At 36.2% G+C, this 21,201-nt stretch overlaps 1 protein-coding gene across 1 annotated transcript in view; it reads right to left on the reverse strand.

Moving 5' to 3' along the window:
* The window catches only part of LOC149562327 (Metallopeptidase M24 family protein), a 325,045-nt gene that overhangs the window by 243,910 nt on the left and 59,934 nt on the right, over positions 1–21,201 (reverse strand). Inside the window, exon 4 of the mRNA XM_089825850.1 lies at positions 8,481–8,756. Coding sequence (XP_089681976.1) covers positions 8,481–8,756 — 276 coding nt within the window. The remainder of the gene's footprint in view (positions 1–8,480; positions 8,757–21,201) is intronic.

Genomic DNA, 21,201 nt, shown 5'->3' on the forward strand with positions numbered 1-21,201 from the left:
CAGATTTAACTAATGTTTCACAAAATATAATGGCCGCTCAACAATGGGATTCAATTATTTCGAAACTCACTTTTATTGTTGCACACAAATACAACAATTGCAATACAAACAAGCTAAGGGAAACTAACAAATGTTATATATATGCAAATAAGGGAACGACTACACATTAGAAGATTACAAATACATACGTGTCTATTGGTGGATGACGTGATTACATTCAAACTGATTTCTCACTAGAGGCTACCAACAATTGGAGAGGAGTTTGGTCTGGACGTTGTCATGAGAGACCACTGCTATTCCTTTGAACTTTCCTACAGTTGCCGCCAATTCACATAAAACGTTCCTATTACTCTCTACTGTCCGTTACCTTTTCTTAGAGGAAGTTTCGTGCTGTGTATCTGTTATGGGACGTGGATATGATGCCCACTGTTGCTCCCAATATCCACATCAATCCTTGTTGTGAATACTGCTAGGGAAAAACTGACTGTGATAGAATAACCCGTGAGAATGGAGAGCTAAGTTCACACCAAGTTTACCTTGTTTCATCTATGAATTGATCATTCTCTTGTTTGCCAAAAAGCTCACATCTACTGTTGCTATGACCTGTAAGTTATTATCATAGCTGCTCTCTTCAATAACCAATTTCCTTCTTTCTGGTTAGTATTTCCAATCTTTACTTCGAATGCAAAATGTAGCTATCCAAACACTTAATCCAGAATTAAGTGTGAGTCACTGGGTTTGCATACAGTCTCACTCTTTTCTCAAGGGTTTTTGTCCTCAAGGAAAAGCCAAGTCACAATAAAGCAACCTTTTTGTAATTTTGAATAACATAATCTCATGGTAACAATTCATATGCAGCAGCTCTCTTTTATAACCTTGCACTGAGGGGAGATCTATAAAACTAAGCAATGTGGGATAAAAAACTATTTCGTCTTTTAGTCACTTAAGTCATAAAGTGACTTTAAATAATAAAGTACTTTATAAATTTACTTAATAAAGCAATGTAATTTCAACCTTAGAATTTATCACTTAAATATCTCCTCTACTGAAACCAAAAGACTTTTCTGACTGGCCGGCATCCTAAAACAAATGTTGTTTGCCTATCCGGATGGAAAGATAGACCAACTAGGCACCAATAGGTCTAGCGCAAAGAAGGGGACATTACACTCTTCCCCCTCGAGTTCCTCCTTGGGTAGGAAGGGGGGCCTTGATAGTCTAGGATTAGGTACTCTAGGATGATCATTATATCATTTTCAAATGGTTAAATTTTGTATCTCACATTGTTACTTATATTTTGGACAGCTTGAAGCAGTTTATTCTATTCCATGAGGGCTTGGTTGTGATAGAGCTCTAAAATTTTGTGAAATTTAGGAGTTCCATATCAAATCCTTGAAGCAAATTTTCTCCATTAAATTGTATGCAACCAACTCAACTCTCAAATATTAATTTTGGATGCATATTCTCAGGTATGTATGTGTCCACAAATATAGCATCGTCCTAGGTATGCACGTTTTGACCATAATTTCTTTACATTTATCTCCATGTGTTAAAATTCATTTTTCCTAGAATATCTCTTGATTCTTAACGAAGATAAATTGTTCCTACAGTATTTGTTTCAAGCGATTATCTATGTATCCTTTTTGTCGATCTCATATGCAACATCAATTGGAGATCTGTTCAAATCTCAAATTTGTATGAATTTTGTTTTACAAGTCTACATATTCCATACAAATAAGTATCTTAATCGCAAATATATTTTAACAGTTATATTACTTTAATTCAGCCCGAACACAAATGGAAATGATGCTAAAATATGTAATGTGGATTTGATTTGAAGTGAATACTTTGCATTAAATATGCAAGCAGTCGGGCTGTATGGAGAATTAAAGCCAGTTCTTAAAATATCCAGCATTATTTAATTATCCTTAGATAAAAAAATATTTGCGAAATAAGATTGCTTGTTTCTTCAATTTAAATGTTTTTTGAGGCTCCATATGACGAGATTACTTTTCATGTTTCCCTTTTTGCTAAAATTTATGATCCTACAGTAACATTATGTTCTTTTTAATTGGGATTCACTAATGCATCATCATTTCGTAGGGGTTCCAATTTTGGAGTCGCGAATAGCAAATTAGGGCAACTGGAAACCAATGTCGCATTTGTTTACCCGATCCTTCATTACAAAATTTAGAGATCTATATCGCACTTCCTCATTGGTAAACCTACGCACACGAAAGAAATGGTTATTATTGCAAATGAAATTGATGTGGTGCTCAGCAGCAAGCATGATTTCTACGTTCATGGTGCTCGGTATTAAGGTCTTGCTCACAAAATATCCAACGATCTTTGAGTATTAAGGCGGCACATGATTGGGAGTGAATGTCACAATGCATTCCAGTATCAATAATTGATTGCATAGTCACATAAGGATATCACATTGTGCAAAAATGAAAACATATGATGCACATATGGAGGGCCGATGCTTGTAAACACTAAAAAATGCTTTTTCTCCAAACTGGAGGCATGAAGCCATCACTATTTTACAAGGAGCGAATATGGAAAGGATAAATAGTTAGAAATAATGACATCTTCTTTGTAGGGATGAACAATTGAGATTGCCCCTTGATCATTTGTAGATAACATAAAATGTAAGCAGTGATGAATGTTTAACCTTTTAGCAAGTCTAATATGCACATATGTTGCTCGCGTGTGAGTGTGATGCCTCTTACTTTGGGAGCCGTAGCTAGAGGATTAAAACTCACAGCCTTTAGCTACTGCACGGACTGCCTGTGTATATTATGAGTTAGAGTTTTTAAACTCTGCAACAATAGGACCCAATGGAACGAATGCAGTCATTCACATCGAAATGATTGTTAAGGTTGCTAAGAACTAGATTGCACATGGAGTGAAAGGGAGTTAGTCCAGGATGATATGAAGACTGAGCACACAAAGGAGATCCCATTAATGTGCCATGACATTTTGTAAAAAGGATCATGACGTGATCATCTGCGAATAAGCCCCAACAATAGGATTATGGTAATATTTTAATTAGTGAGCAAAGGGCTCAATCCAAAACCCTAAACCTAAGTACCCATCACCAAATCGTAGAGTGGGCTCATGTAGGGTGGTGACAACACGAAATTCATCATTTCATGAGGTGTAGTGTTGATGGCTTCCGAAACTAAGAAAATGTATCTTTGGTAAGGTCCAATGAGGTAATATATGCACATTTATTAAGTTTGTGATTTTAAATCATTTAATCTTGTAGAATAATGCTTTTTGTCCAATGATTGAAAGTATTTTCTATTTAATAGCAGTGTATGATTAATAAATATTTCCCTATATGAAAAATGTTTTATGTAAAACAAAATTTATTTATTAATATCTTTTATATTTTAAAATAGGGAAATAAATAAAGCATATAAGAGGCAAAAAATGAATCTAGCAAAACACATCGATGAAGTGGTCAAATTGGGGAAAGATCGAGGGCTCTGCAATTCCGTCAACCTAGGCGTTCATTCATCAATCTCGAGGAGGGCTTCCGAAAGGAGGGCCATCCTCCCTCTGTACTGCCAACCCAACCTCATTTATGAAAGCAACCAAGTTGACTAGCATAAATGAGTGTTGCTTCGCCTAGTGGTATTTCACTGGAAATACCTTCTCATCGCTCTCAAGAAACAGTTACTCAAAATGGTGATCTCCCTAAAACCTTTGTCCAAGTATTGCAAAACGAACTAGTGATCTCGAATGGAGCCAAGTTTGAGCTCGCGAGGCAAAGCAATGGTAACAAAGAACATCGAAAAGGAGATTCAGGTAAGGATTTTACCCCCTCTAAGTATGTTTTTGTTCCTAATTTGCAAATGAACAAAGCCATCAAGAGCGAAATTTCTAGGCTTAGAAACACTTCCATTTTTCTTGCAATTCAAGATAACAGTAAACTCCCCACAACCTCCTTCCTTAACGAATGGCTCCATAACAATTGGGCCAAGAAACTTGGTTTTCACTTTTCCTTTCGTCACATGGTTCAAGAAGGCCTCTTGTCTTCTTTGACAACCCAAAATCTCAAAAAGGTGTCGTAGATAGACAGTTCTGGAGAATAGAACATTCCACCTTTCAAGCAATAACATGGTCTCCAGACGCCATAAATGATGAAATACTAGCCCTATCCTCACCAAGATAGGTTATTATCAGTAACCTTTCGGCCTTCCTGTATAACCTTGTTCCTCGGGCTTGTAGGGAGTAACTCCAAACAATCCGCTAGCTATGCCTTGTATCGTTCATTCCACTAATAAAACGGCAATCTTCCATCATATGTGGCACTCTAGCACTCGGCAAAGATCACCCAAAAGAATTTTGTTTTAATTTTGGCATTACACTCTTGTACATGAACTCCAACTGTAAACAAAACGTCCTGCCATATAGAGAACTCCCGACGCCGTGTTTCCTTCATACCGTTGGCTAATTTGTCAAAGATTCTAGTGAAGACGAAATGCTATTAAATGAAACTTTAGAAGAGCACGTATTATGTCTGGTTATCCTTTGCAAAAAAATCTCCACTGCACAACATTGAAATATTATCCCAATCGAATATTTGGCATGACCGGGTTAGTCTTTCTTCCAGATATGAAGACTAAGCCAACTGCAGTTCCACTTTGATTGCATTATTATATTCATGAGGGTGTACAACACTTGCAGAATCACATCTTAATTAAGCCGCTCCAAGTAATTATTTTCGGCTACCAGGATAATTTTCCTCCCGTCAACAGGTGATGAAAACACCCGATAATATATCCACAACAAGCCTTGGCTTTACAGTGCCAATCTTCTGAATATTAGTCGCTCCAATAATAATTTCTTCAACTATGAAATTACGCCAAACGAGCAAGGCTCAAAAGAGAAGAAAAAGCACCAGTATTGCAAAAACATGGACCGGAACATTCACTGTGATGCCAATAATGCAATTCACGTCAACCAATGGCTCCTTCAAAGCCACAATTTAGTCCAATACTATAACATTCTTTCTTAAGTTCTATAAATGAAGAACTCTTCAATATTCCTAACTTTTGCATGGAAGTAATCCCTATCATAAGGTGATGCAGGAGCATCTTGCATCCAAAATAAAGGGGAGACATGTTGAATGTAAAATTTAAAATTTAAAAAATAAAATCAAATAAAAAATAAAATAAAAATTAAAAATTTTAAAAAAAATCTGGAGGAGAGAGAAAAGTGACGAAAATTAAAGGAGAAATAATAAAAAAATAAAAAGGAGAAAAGAAAGGAAAAGAGGATTTTTATTTTCGAGGTGCATAGGTGGCATAAATAGAAAAAAAAAAAAAAAAAATAGTTATTACCTTAATCGAGGTGTGTAGGTGGCATCTTAGAAGCTTGTATCTTGCATTTAATATTTGTTGTGATCCATAAAGGAAATGTAATTTTCTAATTGGGCCACATGGTGGTGCTTAGTTGTAATTCTAGAAGGTTATGGAAGTTTTAGAAGGTTGTGGATATTGTAGGAAGAATTCTAGAAGGTTGTGGATAAGTCATGCATAGGGTGGTAAGTGCCTATTTAAGCAAGGCATATGAGCATTTCTAATCAAGCTCGAGGAGTAGAAACTTGAGAAGTAGAAGTTGTGGAAGGAGAAGCTCAAGGGGGAAGCTTGAGGAGTGGAAGCTTAAGGAGTAGCTTGAGGAGTGGAAGCTCAAGGAGAAGTTTGAGAAGTAGAAGCTATAAGGCGTGAAGACTTCAAGGTGTGAAAACTCTAAAGGTGTAGCTCTTCAAGTAGAAGTTATTGGTGAAGCTCTTGGTGTGAAGACTCTTATTTAGGATTTCTCTTATGTTGAAGAAGTCATATCATCTTGTGGGTGTTGTAAGGATTTTTCAAGTATAATAAAATTATTTGTGAAGCATTTTTTTTTCTTGGTCTCTATATTGTTGCTTTCTTGATTGTGAGTGGGTAAGGGTGGTGTGGCCCTTCATCATAAGGACTGCTTGGAATGGAAGTGAAATAGCTAGGCATCGACCATCTATTTTCATACATATATCAATCCATTCCTAAGAGGAACTTCGAAGGAAAAGGATCCCTTCTGAGAGCTTTCTCCGTCTCGAATCACATGAAGCTAATGATCTTGACTTAACAGCTATATTACCATTGCTACATACAGATATTTTATTTTGGATTTATGTTGCTAATATCACAGCATTTGTCCCACTTGTAATGCTCTGAGAACAATATTCAAACACCTGAAGTGATGTATCCCCAGACAATGGGTTTACGTCCACTGTCTGTCAACACGAGGGGCTACGTCCTCACACTGGCTGAACGCTGAAGCTTTCCAAATACTCTCGCAAGTGAGAAACTGAAATCTAAATCATAAAATCAAGCATATCCAGGAATGAGCCTCTTTCCCTTTTTAATACACAACTAAGACTCTTTGTCTCCCCTCTAGCTTTCGTCTTATTCCCATGTGACTCTTCAACTTCCCTCTGGCTTTTCGTCTTATTCCTCCTCGACCTTTAGCCCCCCCCTTATAATATTAAATTGCTCCAATTTATTCCAGCTCTCATAGATAAATTTTAATATTATAAGGGCATATCTGAAAATCCTCTAATGTCCCAAAAAGGGACATTACACTCAAAATAATTTTCAAACTTATAACAGATAATTCTTGCAACTTCAGGTTTAAACCAGAAAATAACAACCTCGGGATAATAAATGGATTTTATTCCACTTTTCAGCAATACGCGTAAATAACCAGCAGCAATATTATTTCCAACGAATCATACAATTAACTTCCTCAACAAAATAATGTTTAGCTCCAATCGTGAATACAGAAATGATAGTTAGATTGGAGAATAGAAATAAAGTGTAAGCAAAAGTGCGACATCTGATATGACATCTCCACGAACAATAGGTTTTCGTCCACTGTCTTCTGGCTCGAGGGTTTCCATCCTCGAGCTAGCTGAAGCTAAGCTTCCAATTCTTCAAGAGAAGAAATTTGGATCCAAAATCAATATCCAAGCATGCCCAGAATAAGCCTCTAAAGATCCTTTTGTAGCCATCTGTCTGTCTCTTCATTTCCCTCTACTTGACTCTTCATTTTTCTTTTGTGTCTTAATCCACTATTAATTAATGTCCCCTTTTAATAATAAAGTGGCATAGACTATTAAATCTTATGATATTAAAAGCAATAATTTGTCAAACTCAAAAACCCATGTGTAATAGCTTTTCGGCAAGCTCTCACCAAGACGCTCCAAGTTTAGTACTGCAAAACCCTAAATACATACCCCAACTGACTCACTATAAATAGTAAGTATCAAGATACCCTACAATCTCAACTCCAATCTGCCTAATAGTGAAGATGCATCTGTCGAAACTCATATTGATCCCTGCAAAGTCTTGGTTAGCCTACACGAACATGGTGAAAAGGGCTAATGATTCATTAGAGAATAATAGCTAGGAAAAAGGGACGTTACAGAATTTAAACCTATGACCAAGCTCTAAAACCACTTGTTACAAGTGGGGATGTCATTGCCCAAAAAGATCGATCTATCAATGCCTGATGCAACCACTAAACTTATAGAATCCACAGAACGTAATTAGTCCCTTGGCACAAATCCTCAAGGGAAGGTTGTCCATTTTGTCAAGACTTCACTCACATCAAAGCTTGTTAACTGAATGATATGTAGAGCCTCAACAATAATCATGCTTCAAATACACCTAGACGCCCACCACAAATAAATTAACAAACCTAGGAGAATGTTGCCTTTCTATACGTGAGGGCAAAGGAAACCATCCAAAAGTTTTAAGAAACTCACAACCAAAGAAACAAAATAAACTACTCATTACACGAAGAAGCTAGTGTTTGAAATTATATCAATCAAAGACGTAAAGAGTCTAGACAAGGCATACAAAAGATAATTCAGAAAGAACCATGAAAGGCGCAATCTATGAAATGTTATATGTAACAACCACAATAAAAGAATATCATTTCAACCTTGGTCTTATCTATAGAAAAATTCAGATCAACTACTTGAATTAGGTTTCTATTTTCAGCTTTCTTAAAAAAATTATTTTAAGTACTTGATTGATCATTTTTTAGGCCAGTTGGTGAATATGGCTCAGGTAAGAAGTCCATGAGGCAATCTTGGTATAGATCTATAATTGATTCTTTTGTTTGTTCTGCATCTTTGCTTCCATTTTGAGTTCATGTTTAAGAAGCTATTTTTATGGTTTGAGACACATGACATCTACTTAAGAAAACAAACCCTTCCTGTATCAAATGATTTGTGTATAAATATAAAATGCAGAGTCCCTAATTCACATCATCCAGAATTCTAAGAGCTATTGTTGAAATCGAAGAACTGGCATTGGTAAGCTTCCCTAATGAGAGTACAAATATCTACAGTAGAAAACTGTAGAAGACAAAAATAGTGACTGTTATAAAGCTTACTCCTTAAAATAATAACAGCATAATCTTACCAAGTTAAGAAGCCATGCAATTTCATCAAGCATTGAAATAACAATTGAAGTGGCTCCAGCTTCCATGAGATTTTGTCTCAAAGAAGATATTTTTGATGATACATCTAAGCCAGCATATTTAATATCATGCACTCTAACAGGAGCAGCTGGAGGTTTGGGCCTGTCCTCTTTCCAAACCTCATCTACCAAGTTGCCATCATACACATATATCAGTTTGTGATCCTTTGTTGACAAGGTATGTTTCAATTCCTCTGCTGCATCAGAAGAAAAGAGAAACTGTTCACATCACAACATCCACATCAACAGAAAGAGATGAGGCAATGTTGATAGTACATTGAATTCAAAAGTTGAAGGAAATCTAACTAAATATGTATAAAGAATTTAACTAGATACAATCAGAAATCCAATACTCTTCCAACAAGAGACGCATTGTGTCAGGTTCCTGATGATTTTAAAGTGATTGCAGTGCATTTTTGTGTCTCATACATTAAGTGATGTTAGAAATGTTATTCAAGCAGGAAAAAAATTGAGGCTGACAATGTAATTTATTAAGTCCAAAATTTATATTCATGTTAATTTACCTTGTCAGCTCACAACAGAACATGACTATTATGATGTATATAATGGTGCTCATGCCACTAAAGCTATAAATAGAGTTGAAATTTGATTCAATTAATTAAATATATTCGACACACCATTCACAAAAGAAAATCATTAAAGAGAATTTTGATTATGGTTGATTGTTCCCCATATGAACCAATATAAAGAAAGATGGCATTTTCACTATTATTTAAAATTGAAAAATAAATAGACTATACGATTGTTGCTCAAATCTTTTAATTCTTTATGATTATTTGCTTATCTAATAAAAGAAATTGAATACAATGGATGTATTGATATTTCTTCCTTGCAGGAAGTAAATATGTTATAATGTGGATCAATCAATACAAGAAAATTACTGTAAAATAATAAAATATACTTATATGTTCAAGAAAATGAGGTGTTTACTGTTCATATGGACAGAAGTACTTTAAGAACCAAGCTTTATAACTTATGCTAAATAGTAAAAACAGTCCAAAAAATATTCATACTTCCAAAGAAAGAATAATATCAAAATTATAAGTCACTGCCTATGTTGGAGACCTATTAAGCTAATTAACTCCACTGTAAAATATCTCAGCCCAAACTTTGTGGAACACTATTGACATCCAACATACACCAAGCCATATTTGTAATAGTATGGTTCCTTCTCTTAACTGCTCCATTTTGTTGCAATGTATAGGGTGTTGTGTATTGTCATTTGATAACTTGTTTAGAAAAAAATTCATTTGAACAAAATTCACCTCTATCATCAAATTTAAGTATTATGATTTCACATCCTGACTCTGTCTGCTACTAATTTGAACTTCTGAAATTTCTTAAACACGTAGTATGTTTAATTCGAGAAAAATACCCACATTATACTACTGAAATCATCAACAAACAAGATAAAATAACTGGCACTAGTGACCAATACCTGTTGAGTAACATGGATCTTTTTAGCAAATGTAATAATATGGCCATTGTAATTGATATGTTCCAAATGCAGATTTGGATCATATCTTTTTGGGCAACGGCATCCCCACTTGTAATTGATATGTTCCAACTCTACGTTCGAGCTATGGATGAAACTTCACAAGAGGTTGGGGCTACGTCCAGCTACTCTTTGCCTCAAGGGGTTTCGTCCTCGAGAACAACCAGCCACATTAAGCAACCTTTTGTATTTTTTTGACAATATCAATTTTCATGGATGAATCCCAATGTAGCCCCTTGCTTTTATAACCTCGATATGAGGGGAAATTCAAAAAACTCGGCAATGTGGGATAAAAGCCATTTTCGTCTTTTAGTCACTTACGTTACTTTTGTTATAAAATGACTTTAAGTCATAAAGTAACTTTATAAATCAACTTTATAAAATAACTCCACAACTTAAATACCTCCCTAGTGAAACCAAAGAGAATCCTACGACTGGTTGGCATCCTCAAAATAAATGTCGTTAGCCTATCGGAAAGATAGACCAACAAGGCGCCAAAAAGCCTAGCGCAAAGAAGGGACATTACAAAGGGTATCCAAAATGAGAGTATAAGGTTCTTCTCTAATCTTTTTCACCTCCACCTCAAGATCCCCCCCCCTTCTCACCTTGTGGATGAGATCTTGGATTCCATTCCCTCATTGATTACACAACAAGACAATTTAGTTCTTATGGCCCCATTTCCTCTTTTTGAGATACGTGTTGTGGTTTTTTCTATGCCTCCTGATAAGGCACCAGGCCTTGATGGGCTCACTGCATTATTTTTTCAGAAATGTTGGGATGTCATTTGTTTTGAGTTGCTTGAGGTGCTTGAAGAATCCAATAAAAATATTTCCATTTTGAAGAACTTTAATACCACAAATATTGCACTCACCCAAAGGTCAATGATCCCTATTGTTTTGCTGATTTTTCACCCTATTTCTTTGTGTAATACCATCTATAAGATTATCACAATGGCTATTTATTTGCGACTTATGCCTATTATTACAAAAATTATATCGACAGAACAAGGGGGTTTTGTTCCTGGTCGAGAAACAACTGAGGGAGCCATAATAGCTCATGAGGCCCTTGAGACCCTTCATACCATCAAAGAACATAATATTACGGCCTTTGTTGCCAAACTAGATATGATTAAGGCATACGATAAACTGAATTGATCTTTTCTACTTCTAGTCATTCGTCAATTTGGTTTCTCCTGTAGGTGGTGTAAATGGATTAAAGCTTGCATTTCGAGTGCTCATTTTTCTATTCTCATTAATGGAGCACCAGCAGGTTTTTTTGCCTCTTCCCAAGGAGTTCGTCAAGGTGACCCTCTTTCTCCATTCTTGTTTATCATTATGGCAGAGGCCTTCAGCGGAGTTATTAACTCTTTTAATCAAAAGGGATTGTGGAAAGGTGTCAACATTGTGGCTACATCCTTGTCCATAACTCATTCTTTTTTGGCTAATGATACTTTACTCTTTGGATCATCTACATATCAAGAAGCACAGAGTATTAAGAAAGCCATTGATCTATATATGCAAGTTTTGGGACAATGTATGAATGCAACTTAATCTAAAATTTATGTTTTCAATACATCCCAATTGGTTACTCAAAGAATAATCCGTCTACTTGGTTTTCCCCTTGATCATTTGCCCTCTACTTATCTTGGTGTTCCCTTTTTTATGGGATTAAACAAACCCTCTTATTGGAAATCTGTGGTTGATCATATCAAAAGTAGAATTAGTGCTTGGAAGGTTCGTTGGTTATCACTCTCGAGTAGAATTTTACTTATCAAAACTATTCTCTCTGCAATTCCTAATTATTATTTCTCCATTTTACAAGCCCCCAAAGGTATCATATCTCAAATTGAAACTTTAATCCGTACCTTCTTTGGTTAGAAAATATGAATGGATGGAAGAAAATACCTCTAATTTCTATTCATGCCATGTCGACCTCTTTGAAAACAAGAGGTGTCGGACTTCCCAACATTACTAATAGGAATATGGCTTTTGGTGCTAAGCTAGTTTGGCAAGTGTATGACAAATCCTCTACCAAATGGTGTGGCCTTTTACAAGAGAAATATTTACATAACTTAGAACCTTCCAAGATTTTTACCATCTTGGACCCACCAAAGGGCTCTACCATTTGGGATTTCATGATGGCTTCTTGAGACATTATTACTTCATTTCTTGGGAAGTAAACAATGGGGATAGTGTCAATTTTTGGTTTGATTCATGGAATGGGTCCCCCCCCCCCCTTGCCACTATGGATTCCTTACAGGATTTCTCAAACATAGTAATACAAGCTTGGGGGACATGTTTTTCTAATTATGTCTCAGCTATTCATAGATTCATAGGACTAACATTTGGAAAGATCACTCAATTCTTCCTATATCCCACAATTAGGCTACTTCTTTGAAACAAGTATTAGTTGATAAGAATGTCTTTATGTCTAATCAACGAGATTGCCTCTTTTGGGTTCTGTCTAAGGATGGTAAATACTCTATTAAACAAGGATACTTAGCTCTCCAACACAATCAGTTTAATCAAACCACATATCGTGCTTTTAAATTCTGTTGGAACAGTTTAGTTCTACCAAAAGCAAGATCTTTGCATGGCTTGCATAAACGAACTGAATTTTAACTAGTGATCGACTTCATAGATTGAACATTTCTGATCCCTTTAATTGTGTGCTTTGTCTACAAGTTATGGAAATAATGGATGACCTCCTCTTAAACTGCCATTTTGCCAAAGATTGTTGGCATTTTGTTCTTAATAAGCTTAATTTCCATATGCCATTACCTAACTCTACGTGGAATTTATTCCAAGCATGGCCAATTTTACATTCTAAATCAATGTTTTCATGTCTTTGGAAGTGCATCCCTGCATTTGTAGTATGGGCAATTTGGTGGGAGAGAAACAAGATAACTTTTAGATAGACATCATCTCCAATCCCTCAATTTCTGCAAGGATTAGAGAAATCAATTGCTGATCTTGTTAGTGCTTCAGTAAGTAAATATAAGTAACTTGTCTTATGGATTTGATTGTGTGTGCTTTTTTACCATCAACGTTTCAGATCATACTACATGATCCATCATCAGGATGAGAAAGTGTAGGAGTAGAGATATTGCATGAATATATATATATATATATATATATATATATATATATATCTGTGTGTGTGTATATATATATATATATACACCCATGAATATATATAAGCATATGTGTACACATATCTAGATCCACTCTTGTATACATATATATATTTGCTCTTTCAGGTCGCATATTAATATGTGTAATTAGATCTACTATATAATAATATATGCTTATAATAGTATTTAATAGTATAATATGCAGTAATATATCTTAGCGTATAACAATATCAATACATATATATATATATATGCTTGCTTACTTTTGTTTATTTGTTTTTTCTTACTCTTAGCACTTGTGGTTAAGGTTTTCTTAGGTTTGGACTTTCTTTTGTTCTATTTTCTTTTTATCGCCTTTCATTCATTTTTATAGTTTTAAATTCTTTTTTGCCCTTTATCCTTCTTGTCTCATTTATTTCATTAGTTTGTACTCTTTTTGTTCTTTGCATGAATTTACGTCCTCTCCCTTGCTGTTCTTATATCTCTTGAGGAAGGCCCAGTCTACAATAATTTCTCTTCATTTTTCACAATATCTCTACTGCTACACTTTCTCATTCTGATGATGGATCATGTAGTATGATCCGAAACGTTGATGGTAAAAAAGCGCACACAATCAAATCCAGAAGACAAGTTATTTACAAATGGATTGTGGAAATCTGATAATGTTAAGTAAATATAAGGGTAAACATATTTTTTCTCCTTGGGATGGCTTTATTATTCATCGATGGAAGGGTTTACTTTTTCCTCATCTTCTTGCTCCATTGTGTCCATCCAAGATTCCTCTTATCCAAGCACAAACCAAGTGGATTCCCTCAAGTGACGATTATTACAAACTCAATTTTGATGGGGCCTCTAGGGGAAATCAAGGTAAGTTTGGCTATGGCATAGTCATTAGAGACTTTAAAGGCCGTGTGATTGCAGCAAAATCATCTCCTCTCCCTCTGAGTACTAATAACAAAGCTAAGGCCTTGGCCTTGCTTTTTGGTTTGGAACTTGAAAATCATTTTCTATATCTAAGTTACATGTTGAAAAGGATTTAGTCATTATTATTAATGCATGTATTAAACATCATGTCTATAATTGGTCCATACAGTATATATTGCATCAAGTATGGTCTCTTCTTGATTCAATTTTTGAATATTACATCATGCATACTTATAGAGAAGGCAATCTATTAGCTGATTGTCTAGCTAATTTGGGTACTAATGGGGTTTATATTAACTCTTATCTTTCCCCACTTAGTCTCCTTGATTTCCCCAAATTGGTTAATATTATGACAAAAGAATATGTTTAGAATCCTGTTGAGCCGTTCTCAAATCTTATTTGATAGTAAATCAAGGCTTCTCTGCGATTTCACATGTTTTACTTTTATGGATCTCACTTGTTCTTTTGAGATACTGTATGTAGTTCAAGGTCATGGATTGCACTTGCATTGGATGGCTTTTTTCTTATATCACAGTGACATTTGGAGTTTTCGATGAAGATCAACAATGGAAACTTTTATGACAGTTTTTGGCTTGGCTCTTGGTGTTGTCTCTGACACCAAACAATGAATTGTAATCATATGAGGTTTGGCCTCTTTGTAATCACAATGTTCTAGATTTGGGATTCACAATGACAAGATTCATTAGTGTTGATAAATACTCTCTCTAGATGCAGTCTTTCTTCTTCTGCATCATTTTTGTATCGAGCAATGACTAGAGTTTTTCTTTATTGGTTCTTTTCTGCGGGAACCATTTTTGAACCAGTTATTATTATTAATATAAATATTAAGTTTCGCCAAAAAAAAACAATGTATCTAAAATCGAATTTATCCGACTGAAGCTACAACTTTAACAATACCGATTACATTGGTCCACAAACATGTGCAGGAACCAACTATAAACTCTCAAGGCTCTCCAAGCCTATCCATCTAAAAATAAAGTTGTGTCACTTCACTCCTTGGAAAGCTCCGCAAACACCCTATAGTGTTGTTGTGTGTGAGATTATTCATCTAACAAATTCGTTCATGCCAACTAAAAGAGGTAGATTAGGTTGAGGTGCCCATACTGTTGATGTCATCGTGTATAGATATTTGATGCACTCTTGCCTACCATGCACACTATTAAACCTCTCTAGCATCAACAAGCCAATACAAACCATGGTCTTCATTTCCAATGGCAATTGTTATATGGGACTCCTTGTTAACAATATAGAATTTGTGTTTGCTAAATATGAATCCCAATTGGGAAAATGGCACAAAAATTGACTCAAAGAGAGAATTGAGCTTCATTGCTTCATTCCACGCACATAGTACATATTGTCAAAAATGAGATTTTTCCCTTATGTGATTTGCAGATTCTCTCTACTAACAACTATGTACTCACCACCACCAAACATTACTCAATTCGAGCAATCAATATGCTCCATGAAACAATCTTTCATGTGAGTGAAATGCTAGGATGATCCAAAATCAATCTAAGATGCAAAATACTTTGACCAATTTAAAAGTTGTTTGGCCATGAAAGCATAGAAAGATAAGTCCTACTAAAATGTTTTACAAAATGAACCTTTTATGGGCACTATCCTATGCTGGATTCATTTTCAACCAGCTTCTTCCTTCAGTGATTCATCGCTTGAACATATTACCACACCAGTGACATGATATTTTCCAATTCTTTGAAGCATCTTCATTATTTTCTAACTACAAGAGATTGTTGCGCAAAACTTCAAACTTGAGGTCAACAATTGTTTATAAGCTCATGGTAAACATTTCAACATAATGATAACAATATCGTGATATTGCTATCAGGATTTAACTGTGTGATTTTGAGTCAAACTCATTGACCCATGGTTTCCAACCTATGGTTTCCAATATCGTGATAACAATATCTTCATCTATCTTGCAACCTATGGTTTCCAATTGATTACAAATGTCTTTGATATTCATCAAATGATCTTACAAAGACGTCTTCTCATCCATTTTATTTGTGAGAAGCATATTCTTAAAAAAGAAGGCCCTGCCTTTATCTTCACTCATGTAGATGTTGCAAGTGCTTCAGTATCCCAACAGAGATTTGGCCTATTTGACTTTCTGTAAGCATTTCATCCATAATCAATAACTTGACCAGACACCTTCTCAATCACCCTAATTACACTTGTTCAGATCTATTCAAAATGATTGACCAAGTTTTACTTTCAAGGATTGTCATATCAAGCCATTTCTACTCAAAGATTGTGAGCATGAGTTGTTTACTTGTTTCCAACTGTTGTAATTCTTGCCAGTGAACTTTAAATGACCCACCCCTTTTTGTGCTAATTTATTTTCAGACCTCTGACACACAGTAATTCTGTCAAACAGTTTGCATGAAAGGTTTTCACTGAGTTTTTTTGTTATTGATTCAATATGCAGAGTGTGGTGGTTCATTCATTGTTTTAAAATGTGAAAGTTTGCAGAGATCAAAAAAATGCAATTGACATTGCAATGAACAGCAGTACATCTATGCTAACGTTTTCATTTGTCATTTCAAACAATCTCCATCTACATCTCAGCAAATTATAACTAATTGATCAGAGATGGACTGACCTGTATATTAATGGACTCTGCGCATTTGTTAAGAAGCAGACTCTTTCAACTTGTATGAATTGCCCAAAGTTTAATGTTTCAGTTGTTCCAGTTCACAGTGAAGTCACGGCAACTTCCAGGCAAGCCACCTATGGCTCTGTTATAACTAGACAAATATATCTTCCACACTCACACCCAGGCTGCTTGCAATTCCAAACACTCTTCTGGAGCCTTACAATGTATACGCAACAATCACTAACAGTTTGTAATAGGATGTCTCTCTAAAGAAGGCTGAGTATCACATACTTCACATCTACCATACAAATCAAACTTCCAAATTAGCCATGGTTTTCCTGTGTGTTTGGACAGCTACCAAAGATAGATACCAGTTTGTTTCGGCAGTCCTAATATTGCTAAGTCACTCCCAATCTCACAATACATAGAGTAACTTGCAGCGACATATTCACCCCTCACAAACACCAGAAACGATGCTAACTCAGAATCCATCCTTTGTTCCCCACAATCAAATGCACAAATCGATTATTCAGATATGCAATGGAAATCACAAAATCTTTCTGGCTATGTCTTTCAACAGTGAGAAAAATGATAGCAGAGAAGGCTAATGTCTTCAATGCCCCTCAAAACGATTGCACCTGCAAATCTCAGTCTTCTTCTCCTAACCAATATTCTTTCATCCATCCAATCCCCCATTCTTTCCAAACTTGCCTCCTTTTCCTATTTCCAGCCACGACTTTTCATCTACTTCCATAACACCAAAAAACAAAATAATCATCATTCGTTTAACCTCTCCATTTCATTAAGCATATCACCTAATGAGAATGTTTAAAGTTCTTTTTTCCCAACTATGTGAAAGGGCCACTCAGATAATGTTTAGTTGGAAAGACATTTATTATTGGCTTAAAGTTTACAAAGTGTGCCCCCCCCCCCAATTTAACTAATATTATAGTATTAAATTTAAATTGTCACTTATAGCCTTGATTTTTCGAACATTAAAAAGATGTGCCAAATGAACTCAGAATGTCATGTATTTTAGCTTGTTGGAAATGGCTTGAAGAGATGCGTCACACTTTGCATCCGCAATAAAGACACTCCAAGATCCCTATGAAATTCTCGTTAGCCCTCAAGACCATTTCAAAACGGGCTAACAACTAGTCTCGTCATGTTGGCTCAAGAAAGGGAAATTACAATCCTCCCCCCTTGAAATTGCTTGTCCTGAAGCAATCTCAGTCTTGGATGCTACAAGATGCCTAATTCTCCCACGTCACAGCCTCACTCAGTAGATCCTTCCACTGCACCAAGTACTCCTTGATGGTCCTCCTCTGGAGCACTCTCTAGTGTCAAATATTACCTTAGGAACCAATACCAACTTCCCCTCATCATCAAGATGCAACTCCGCTGCAAACATCACATTATGTCACAGAGCCTTTTTGAGGCATGACACATGAAATACATTATGTATCTTGTTTCCTGCTTTAGGTCCATTTCATTGGCTACCTCTCCAATCCTCTTGTTCCCTCTTAAGGGTCCATAATAATGGGGCTTTAATTTTTCTACACCACTCCTTTTAAGAGAGGCCTACCTCTAGGGTTGTAGCATGAGGTAAACCATATCCCCTACCTTGAATGATCCCTCAACTTTGTGCTGATTTGCATACTATTGTTGTTGGTTTTGTGGCTTCTGCACTTTTTCCCTTAGGATTTCATGATATCCTAATTAACTTGCAATAGATCCCTAGCTCTATGTACCCTTCTATCAATGAACAACAAATCTAAGTAACTCAGAGCGTCATGTCTGTAAAGATGCATGAATGGTGTCATCTAAATGGACTTTTGGTGTGTGGTGTTGTAGTAGTATTCACAAAATGCAACCACTTCACCCATGCCTTTTGTTGTCCTGTTATGTAATTGGGAGATATCCCTCAACCCATTTATTAACTATTTCAATCGTACCATTGATTTGAGGGCGGTAGCTAGTGCTCAATGTAAGCTTCGTCCCACACAATCTGAAAAGCTCCTGCCAGAAGAGACTCATGACTCTGTTGTCCTGATCACTGACAATAGTCTGAGGCAACCTGTGCAACCTAAATATCACCCTAAAGAACTCAGCTACCTATAATACAATATATAAGAATGCAATGGCAAAGAACTCTGTGAACTAAGTCAAGCGATCCACCACCACATAGATACAATCCTTACCTTGGACCTTGGGCAGGCCCATGATGAAATCCGTCGATTCAATGTCCCTCTTCCTCTCTGGAATGGGCAAAGTATACGACAACCCACCTCGTAATAAGTTCTCACGTTTATTCTACTAGCGAATTGTGCACTCTCTCACATGTTGTAACACATCAATTTTAAGCCCCTTCCATGTGAAGCGCTCTCTCACTTGTCTATAAGTTGCAAAATATCCTTGATGACTTATCATACATGGGTCATGGAAAGCTCTTAGGATCTTCTGGTACTAACCAAATCTGGTCCTTATACATGATCAAGTCATTCATCACTGAATGCCTCTCATCTTGAGTAGTACCATTAATAATGCACGTAGCCCACTTGTCCTTCGCATACTTTACTGACATCAGCTCCCTCTAGTCATGTGATATGGCTCCCAAATTGGAATGTCCCTAATTTTTAATGTAATAATTTAATTTAATTAATTAATTAACTGGCCCCAGAATTCAAATAATATAATAAAAGGACCTTTAATTAGTTACTCTAATTAATTAATATGGGGCCCAAGTTAATAATTGTATTTGTGGTTCCAATTGATTTAATAAATCTAGGACCTATTTTTATTTTAATCTCCATTGGTAAGTGTTGCCTTCGGCTATCTTTATACACCCTCAGAAAGGATTTCCCGACAAGTATTTAAGCACCACTTGTAGGTAGTCGTAGGTATGTGATTTGAATTATTTCTTTTGTATTGCGAACTCCCATTGGGATCCTCTATTGTTCGCCATTTCGAAAGTGAAAGATCTTCCCTACTCAGTTTGTTCGGTTTCAATGGTATTCAACCCACCCTATTCCGTTGCATGTAATACTTTGCTTGGATCTGGCAAATCGGAAAACCATCTTATTGCAAATATTAATTTAAGGATATTTGTGTCAATCTCCATTCTTGTTTGGCTTCCATATGATGTATTCGAGACTATAAGTTTGCTTACGGTTTCAAGACTAAATCCACCTTCTATCCGTACACCATCCGCTACCCTTGGTTTGGCACAACACACAGTGCATCTGTCCATACGGCAGCATTACCATTCTGTACAGCCATCTCTGCCCGTGCTACAACATTACCATACTGTATGGCCATCTCTATCCGTACTGCAACATCACCATACCGTACGGCTCTCCAGGCTACCGTGCGGTCAATCAACACAACTATTTGTACTCCATTCCAAGCTACCGTACGACCCACCCCAAACAGTCTGTACATCACTGCTCACTCCATTCAGCTATACTATACGGCCATCAAGTAACTGCCTATCAAGCACACGAGACCAACAGGTAACTGGCCATTAAGCACACGGGACCAACAGGTAATTGCTATCAGGCACACGGGACCAACGGGACATTCAGTGGTATCAGAGCTAGTGATTCTGCCAGCTTGTTGGGAGAATGGAGAGCTTTGACTTGGATGACACTATGGCTCAATTTCCAGCCGATTGGAGAGCACATTTGTTAGTCGAAGACTCCAAGAATACTTTTGTGTGTCAACTATTGGATGGACAAGTGCAGGATGACAAATACAAGGTGGTTGGCTATATCATTTACCACAAAGACAAAATCTATTTGGTACCCGAATTGAAGATGAAGGAATGGATTCTGGAGGAAGATACTAACACAAATATTGTCAAACCAACACCCAATGATCATCATGATGTAAATTTGGGTTCTATCAGTGGCCCTCCAAATGAGAAGGTTCCATCAATGGTTGTTTAACTTCCTCGAGATGCTATGGACGATTCCTTGCCGGAGCAACCACAGTTGGTTGAATATGGAGTTTACCCTTCAGTGTTTCCTAAGTCATGCATGACTGCAATTTTTCCATGGGAAGTGCTTCCTCATTAAAATAATAGAATCTACATGTGTTGTGAAGTTCCTGAGGAGATTGATGATTAGATGAAGATTATGGATTTGGACATCAATGTGTTTAATGTTACAAGATTCAAGAAGAGTTGGCAGATTAACGGATTTCCGGATGATTGATTAATTAACAGAGGAACAAATGTGTTCCTTATAAAGAATTACAAGGACGTTGTTTCTAAAAGAAACAACGTAGACTGAAGATGGAATTAGAAACAAAACTAGAGACAGGATAGGAAACATTCCCATCTGGACTGAAGAAAAAAGAGACGGGATAGGAAACATTCCTATCTAGACTTAAAGACAGACTACAGACAAGTAGTTGACTATTATAGAAAGTATAAGATATTATCTTAATATTTAAT

This window comes from Cupressus sempervirens, chromosome 4 (assembly GCF_028749045.1).
Source record: "Cupressus sempervirens isolate cs-2001-9-10 chromosome 4, ASM2874904v1, whole genome shotgun sequence".
Taxonomy (NCBI): Eukaryota; Viridiplantae; Streptophyta; class Pinopsida; order Cupressales; family Cupressaceae; genus Cupressus; species Cupressus sempervirens.